General features: G+C 40.1%; 1 protein-coding gene across 4 annotated transcripts in view; it reads right to left on the bottom strand.

The window, feature by feature from the left end:
* Nucleotides 1–25: 25 nt before the first annotated feature.
* ASPH (aspartate beta-hydroxylase) overlaps nt 26–7,823 on the bottom strand; it is a 188,544-nt gene continuing 180,746 nt past the window's right edge. For all 4 annotated transcript variants that reach the window (XM_068983284.1, XM_068983285.1, XM_068983286.1 and 1 more), the window contains one exon: nt 26–2,888. In XM_068983284.1, the coding sequence (XP_068839385.1) occupies nt 2,738–2,888 (151 nt within the window). In that variant the 3' untranslated portion in view covers nt 26–2,737. The remainder of the gene's footprint in view (nt 2,889–7,823) is intronic.

Here is a 7,823-nt window from a genome sequence, read left to right on the forward strand (position 1 = left end):
CATTTTATTTCTTTATTTTCCTTAGAAATGGAGTCCCCAGCTATCCATTCAAAGGAAACTAGATAAAAATAAACAGATATCATAGCATATGATATCCTTACCTGTGCCATGTTTCCCCAAACCAGTTGTATGTTTTTAGCTATATCTCTTATTCTCCCAGCCATTCGCATGACATGGGCCTTCATTACTATGACCAGTTGGTGCTCAGCGTCAAAGAAAAAATACTTAATAGTTGATAATGAGCAGTAAAACATGATTTTACACTTTAAGTATTTGGGAGGGTCAATTTGTTGGCTAAAAAATTTCAAAGGTAAGAGGCGATTCAACTGGCCATAATCATCCTCAGTGGATATTATTACTAATTTTAATAATTTATCATATCTCTTTCTCAATAGATCTAGTGTTTTAATTTTTTTCTACTGGTAGAAAATGATAACAGAAGTGATTTTTGTATTCCACTCTTGAAATAAAATTGAAATAGAATTTAAAATATTTCCCAATCAACTGCATCACAGTATAAATAAAACCAATTCATTTTGTGTAGACACTTCAAATAACAAGATACTAATACTGAAATAATTCTACCAATGCAGTGACTTTTCTTATATACCACAACATAGGGAGGAATGATGAAGAATTAAAGCAAATTAGAAAACCCATTTTATTACTTGAGTTTATGAAACAGTTGTGGGATCCAAGTGTTTAAAATGCTACTGGAGTCAATTTATTGCTGAACATTTTGCAACAGTAATAATAATTCTGGCTTTCCAATTGGCGATATTTAGAATCCTACTGTAGTGACCTGATTTTAAATACCATATTATAATTATCAAGCTAAGAAATTGTTTTTAACTCTATTCCATGATTTCATTAAATGAATGTAAGATGATGGTTCAACAGTGACAACTGCTACTTTGAATTTCTTTATGTGTATGCAATATACATACAAGAACCCAATTCAGTAAGTGACATGAATGTTGCCGCGCGAGCACTAGATTGCATTGTCCTTTGTCAGTCCTTTCTTCTGTTCAATAAATACTGAAGGACACAAATCCCTTTTTATTTTTCAAGCGTTTGCTTTTCCTTCCAGACTTTGGTAGTTCACTCTGATTTTCCTCAAATGCTTCTTCATCTATTTTAGAGAGATTTTTCAGCATTGGCAAAACAGAAGGAAACAAGACAAATATTTTATAGACTCTTCAAAGGGAAGCTAATATCCTGAAGGACAATACAATAGCATTTTAAAGAACTGTTTTGTTTTTTCTTTTGATGATATAAAGAAAGCAACCTTCTTTGTCCTTCAAAGGAAAAGAAAACACAAGTGATTTTTCTCCCTGTGCATGGTAACCTGTATGTCATTTCTTTAGCATTTTTGTTCATATTGGCTTAAAATTCAGTGCATGAATATCATTACATTCTTATAGCTAACATTTCTAGTTAGCTTTGGTTTAAAACACACAAAATTTAATGCATTAATATTCCACTAAACTAATGATGTGGTCATCTTTGGAACAAGTAGGCAACTGTTCTTTCTAAGCAATGGCAAATTTTAAAATGAAACGATCAATAATAATTGACACCTCAAAGTGAAGTTTAAATGGCAGAAGTTTCTCAAGCCAGGGAGATGTCAGAGTCTTTTGAACAACTGCAAAGAGGAAACAGTTTTGACATCCTATACCCAGAACAGACATCCGGGCATTTTTGGCCTTCCACTCTGTCATCCTTCTTAATTTTGCAAAGTTGTGATAGGAATCCTTTCAAAGACCTTCTCATTCACAAGGATCCACAGTAGAAGACACTCTGGATTCCAGCCCGGTTTTATAAATGCAAAGAGGTCGGAAGTCAGAGATCCTAGCAGCCCCCCATCGAGCTAATCCCAAGAGAAAATTCTCACTTGGAGAAATTTTTGTTTTCTTCCCCGCAATGCCTGATATTTGTCATTAAAAAAATTTACACGTGTCATTGTTATAACTAAATATGAAATGACTCCAGGTCCTTTTTCAGTGTAAAAAGTTCCTCTTAGAAAGAAATACCATTTTTGTCAGTATTTCTGCCATTCACAGAGTGAGAAGAAAAATTAAGACTCCAGCTCTTAACGAAGACTAAAAAGCAAAGAGACTCAATGGATGGGGAGCAGTATGGTTCATAAGACATTGGCATAATTATGTCTCTCAGCTTTGTATTAGGAAAACATAATTTTTTTTCATGAGTGCCTTTTACTAAAAATAATTAAAATAGGGATGTCTGAGTTCACCGGGAAAGTTACCATTAAACAGAAGTATTTATGCAGCTTGTCATTAAACTCAACAAAAAAGTAGTGGTGTGTGATTATAAACCATCTAGCTACCCTAGAAAAATATAGTTGCATAGAAAAATTACAAACTAAAGCAATCCATTCACAGTTTCTACACGTATTCTCATTAATACTGATTCCCTCTATTCTAAGAGAAAAAAATATCTTTGGCCGGCAAGGTAGAAGCTATCATGGGTTCACCTGGAATCCAGGCATCAGATGGGGGCTGTCATGGATGAAATACGGCAGGTATTTTCTATAAGAATTGCAGTGAGGCAGATATTCCCTTTAGTGTTTTCCATCCCTGGGAGGAGGTTTAGAATTTTTCAGGCTGCAAATCAAGAGAATTAAGGGCTGTGGTGTTTGAAGGTCTATGCTCGCATCCAAGGAGACTGAACCAAAAAGGTGGTCTCTCTCCAGCGTGTCCTGGGCCTGCACAGAATGCTAAATTGCAGGAAGGCTGCGTCTCTGATGGGGTGTCAGCTCAGGGTGCCACACATCCACAATGAAGATGAGCCGGAAAGACGCGGCATCCTGCCACACCTCGTGTTCAAAGGAGTCGTCAAAGATGAGCACCTTGCCTTCTTCCCACATCCTGGAACAGAAAAGCACGTCAGTGTGTGACTCAGTTGCCTGAGGATCCACCCATGGCTGTGTTCAGGAAGGGCCTCTGATGACAACCTCTGCAATAGGACCAGGTAAGTGGAATACACGGGCTGTGAGGAGATCAAACCAGTCAATCCTAAAGGAAATCAAGGACTGATGCTGAAGCTCCAATACTTTAGCCACCTGATACAGTCAACTCACTGGAAAGATGCCTGATGCTGGGAAAGATTGAGGGCAGGAGGAGAAGGGGGTGACAAAGGAAGAGATGGTTAGATAGCATCACCAACTCAGCGGACATGAATTTGAGCAAACTCCAGAAGATAGTGGAGGACAGGGAAGCCTGGTGTGCTGCAGTCCATGGGGTCACAAAGAGTTGGACATGACTTACCGACTGAACAGCAACAACAAAAAGTAGAACACAGAATGTGTTCTTTCACTGGTGATTAAGAAACAATTTCAGGATTCTTCCCGTGAACATCAAGTTTCAATGCTCAGCACCGAAGATGTACACAGGGCAGGGGACTGGAGTTAAAAGTAAACTTATTCTTGGTACAAGCCTAGGCAAGTCTTCTTTATTTCGGCAAGCACTCAGACATGTGCCCCACAAGCTCATTACTGAGGTGACCTCTCAGTCAATGCCTCCATGCAAGAATCCACCTTGCTTGGGGCTGGTGGACTGGGATGACCCAGAGGGATGGTACGGAGAGGGAGGTGGGAAGGGGGTTCAGAATGGGGAACACGTATATACCCGTGGCAGATTCATGTTGATGTATGGCAAAACCAATACAATATTGTAAAGTAATTAACCTCCAATTAAAACAAATAAATTTATATTAAAAAAAAAAAGAATCCATCTTGCAATGCAAGGGACCTGGGTTCAACCCCTGGTCCAGGAAGATTCCATGTGCCTCAGAGCAACTAAATCCGAGTGCCATGACTGTTGAGCCCTCACAACACAACTAGAGAGTCTGAGTATCACAACAAAAAGATCCCGCATGACTCAACTACTGAGCATGTAGTTCTAAAGCCCAGGAGCCATGTGCCTGAGTGCCCTAGAACCCATCCTCTGAGACAAGAGAAGCCACTGCAATGAACAGCCCATGCAGTGCAACCAGAGAGTAGCCCCTACTCGCCACAACTAGAGAAAAGCTCGCAAAGCAATGAAGATCCAGCATAACCAAAAATAAATACTTAAATAAAATCATAAATAAAAATAAAGTAATAATTATTTGCAAGTTAAAAGTCCCTTTAGGTTGGATAACAATGGTATCCTCTTGTGCAGAACACCTCATGTGCTGTCTCACACACCTACCCTAAAATCTTGCACTCACCAAATGAGTTGCTTAGCTCTTTGATTCAATTCCTCTAAAGGTTCAAAGAGTTTCACTGGAGTCCCATCCAAGTATAACAAAAGACACGGGGGAAGGACGTGCAAAAAGCAAAAACAGTACATTCATGTTCACAGAGATGCTGCTCACAGTAGCCAAAAGGCGGGAGCAACCCCCATGCCCGGTGGCAGATGAATGGATAAATAAACATTTAGCTACATACAATGGGATATTCCTCAGCCTTAAGAGAGAAGAGAAATCTGACAATGCTACAACATGGATGAACCTCTAGGCCATTACGCTAAGTGAAATAAGCCACTCACACAAGGACAAATATTGTATGATTCCACTTACAGGTGGCACCTAGAGTAGTCAAATTCATATAAATTCAGAATTATGTTGGCTTCACTCCCTATGAGTCATTTAACCGTATTTGAGAAAACTGAAAACTTAAGAGGGGGCGTGAAAAAGCTCTAAGACAATCTGCGAGATACAATTCCTGTGGGGATGACAAGTAATTCTCAACATTTATTGAGTGGTAGAGAGTTTAAATAGGTTTAGAGTTCCACTGGAGTCCCATCCAAGTATAACAAAAGACACGGGGGAAAGGTGTGCAAAAACCAAAAACAGTACATTCATGCTCACAGAGGCGCTGCTCACAGTAGCCACAGTACTGCATGTAATTAAATCAACTAAATAGAACATGCTAAGTTTGCACAAAATGACACTTTCCCTAGATTACGATAGGTATGAGAAAGTCAAAGATTTAGGCATGCTCAATGTGAGAAAAATCTTCAAGCATTCCATTCATTAACTTAAATTGCTTGTAAATTGGGAAAAGCTTTTTAGTGTTGGGATGTGCTGGCTGGTTCATTCACGGAACCAGTACCTATAAATGTGGAACTTAAGTTAGCACTGGTTTGTGGTTTTGCAGATATTTTAGGTTAAATATGGATGAGAGTAAACCATTGATTAAACAGTTTCTTAAACAAGAAATCTGGGAGGTATTCCAAGGGGTTTGGAGTCCGTTAAGGTCATAAAATTCTATTAGATTTATTATATTTGCCTTGTCATTTTCTTTCAGATATTTTCCCAGAAAACAACAAAGATACTCAGTTACTTAATGTAGATTCTTAAATGTAGATTCCTTCTGAATATGTTAAAAAAATTCAATCACTTATGAGAGCTAAAATGACTAAAAGTGCAGCCCTAATTGGAAAGGACAATAAAATCCCATTCAAGTGACTGCCGACTGAAGTGACTTCGGTTCATCAAAAGATACGTCACCTATCTAGGAACAGATGAGGGTTTTCCTGAACAAAAAGAAACAGAACACCAAGATGTCAAAAGGTCTTTAGATCTCTTCTGAATGGAAAACAAAGACTCTCATTGTAATGAAAAGAAAAGAGTTTTTCCAGCCCACTTGCTTTGAGAGCAAATCTCCACCTCGTACAATTTACGTTAGTCACGCAGTCATGTATCTTTGCGACCCTACGGATTGTAGCCTGCCAGGTTCCTCTGTCCAGGGAATTCTCCAGGCAAGAATACTAGAGTGCATAGCCATGCCCTTCTCCAGGGGATTTTCCTGACCCAGGGACTGAACCTGCATCTCCTGCATTGCAGGCAGATTTTTATCATCTGAGCCACCACATACAATTTATGCTCAATTTGTGACATGGGAAGAGGCCTTTAGGGAAAAGGTTTTATGAGCAGGCTTGGGAAGAAGGCTTCTTGGAGGCCCTCACCTAGCCTTCCTCTGAGGTTTCAGGAAGGCAGGAGGGAGGTGGGGGGACTGCACCCACTCTTCAGACACCTGCCTTGGCTTACTTTTAGAATTACTCACCACTATGAGGAGAATGTCTCTCCCTGGTTTGCCAAAAGATAGAAAAATATCTGGTCACAAGATAAAACAACATTATGTAATTCCTCAGTTTCTTAAATTATTGTAATTAAGGATAATAGTATAATGGTGGCAGCACATGCCTAATAACTATAATTTTCTCATAGAATTACCATCAACATTAATAATGCTAAATAATGATATGAAGAGCTTACAGAGTCTTCCATCTAAAAATTGTATAGATCATATCTCAGTGATCTTTCCAAAAGGTTCTGAGATACACACATGACATGGTTCTAATTTTCCAGCAGAGTGTTTATTCACACGAAAGCCAGTTCAGATGCCTGCAGTGACACTGTGCTCTTGTGGAAGCAGCAGAAAGGCACTAGGCTTGATTCATTACAGCCAGACCTCTAGCCCCAGATCATGGTTCTAGGGAACATCCCAGTGCCTACAGCTGTTATGCTAACGTTCCCTGCAAGGTATTTCAGTAAGCTGAGTGGAATACAGAAAAGGGTCCAAGAGCTCAGGAATAAGGCTGCTGTAACACAGCTCATATTAAAAAGCAGAGACATTACTTTGCCAACAAAGGTCTGTCTAGTCAAGGCTATGGTTTTTCCAGTGGTCATGTATGGATGTGAGAGGACTGTGAAGAAAGCTGAGCACCGAAGAATTAATGCTTTTGAACTGTGGTGTTGGAGGAGACTCTTGAGAGTCCCTTGGACTGCAAGGAGATCCAACCAGTCTGTCCTAAAGGAGATCAGTCCTGGATGTTCATTGGAAGGAATGATGCTGAAGCTGAAACTCCAATACTTTAGCTACCTCATGTGAAGAGTTGACTCATTGGAAAAGACCTTGATGCTGGGAGGGATTGGGGGCAGGAGGAGAAGGGGACGACAGAGGATGAGATGGCTGGATGGCATCACCAACTCGATGAACATGAGTTTGGGTAAACTCCGGGAGTTGGTGATGGACAGGGAGGCCTGGCGTGCTGCGATTCATGGGGTCGCAAAGAGTCGGACATAACTGAGCAACTGAACTGAACTGAACTGAACACAGCTTTTATTAATCTTGATTCACTGAAATCCCACAGGTTCTGACTGCATTGGAAATCCTGGCACATATGGAATTGAAATGTAAAACTGCATTATGGCTGATTCTCTCCTCCCAGTACATGTAGACAGAATATATACACACATATCTTCTTTGTTTGCCCATCTGTCATCTATCTATCTATCTAACTATCTTTCCATCAATCCACCCATCCACCCATCAATCTATCCATCATCTCTATCTAACAGGAGACAGCACTTTACTGAAACTAGGACATTTGTGTCCTTGTTTTGACCCTGCCAACTAGCCATGTTGCTGTGACAAGCACATCATCCATGGGCCTCAGTTTCCCCATCTGTGCAATGATGTGGGTGGACCAGATGGCCTTCAAGTCTCCTTTCAGCATGGAAATTCTCATAATTCTCTGAGTCAGGCTGTTGACTAGGACTTTAGTCTTCGCATTACACTTTATAGGATATATTTCACAACACTGTCCTTTGAAAAATGGGTATGGTATTTGCTGTTTTGTTTAAAGTCAAAACATTAATTTCAATAAAAGACAGCAAACTTGACAAAGAAGTTCTTTTCCCAATAGGTTCTATATATACCTCCCCCCAGGGTATCTCTCTACCTCCTCCTGGGGAGCCCAGTTTTGGCCGGGCTGCCACAGGGGCCCCTCCAGGTGGCTGGGGGCTTCTGCCCT

This window comes from Capricornis sumatraensis, chromosome 11 (assembly GCF_032405125.1).
Source record: "Capricornis sumatraensis isolate serow.1 chromosome 11, serow.2, whole genome shotgun sequence".
Lineage (NCBI taxonomy): Eukaryota > Metazoa > Chordata > Mammalia > Artiodactyla > Bovidae > Capricornis > Capricornis sumatraensis.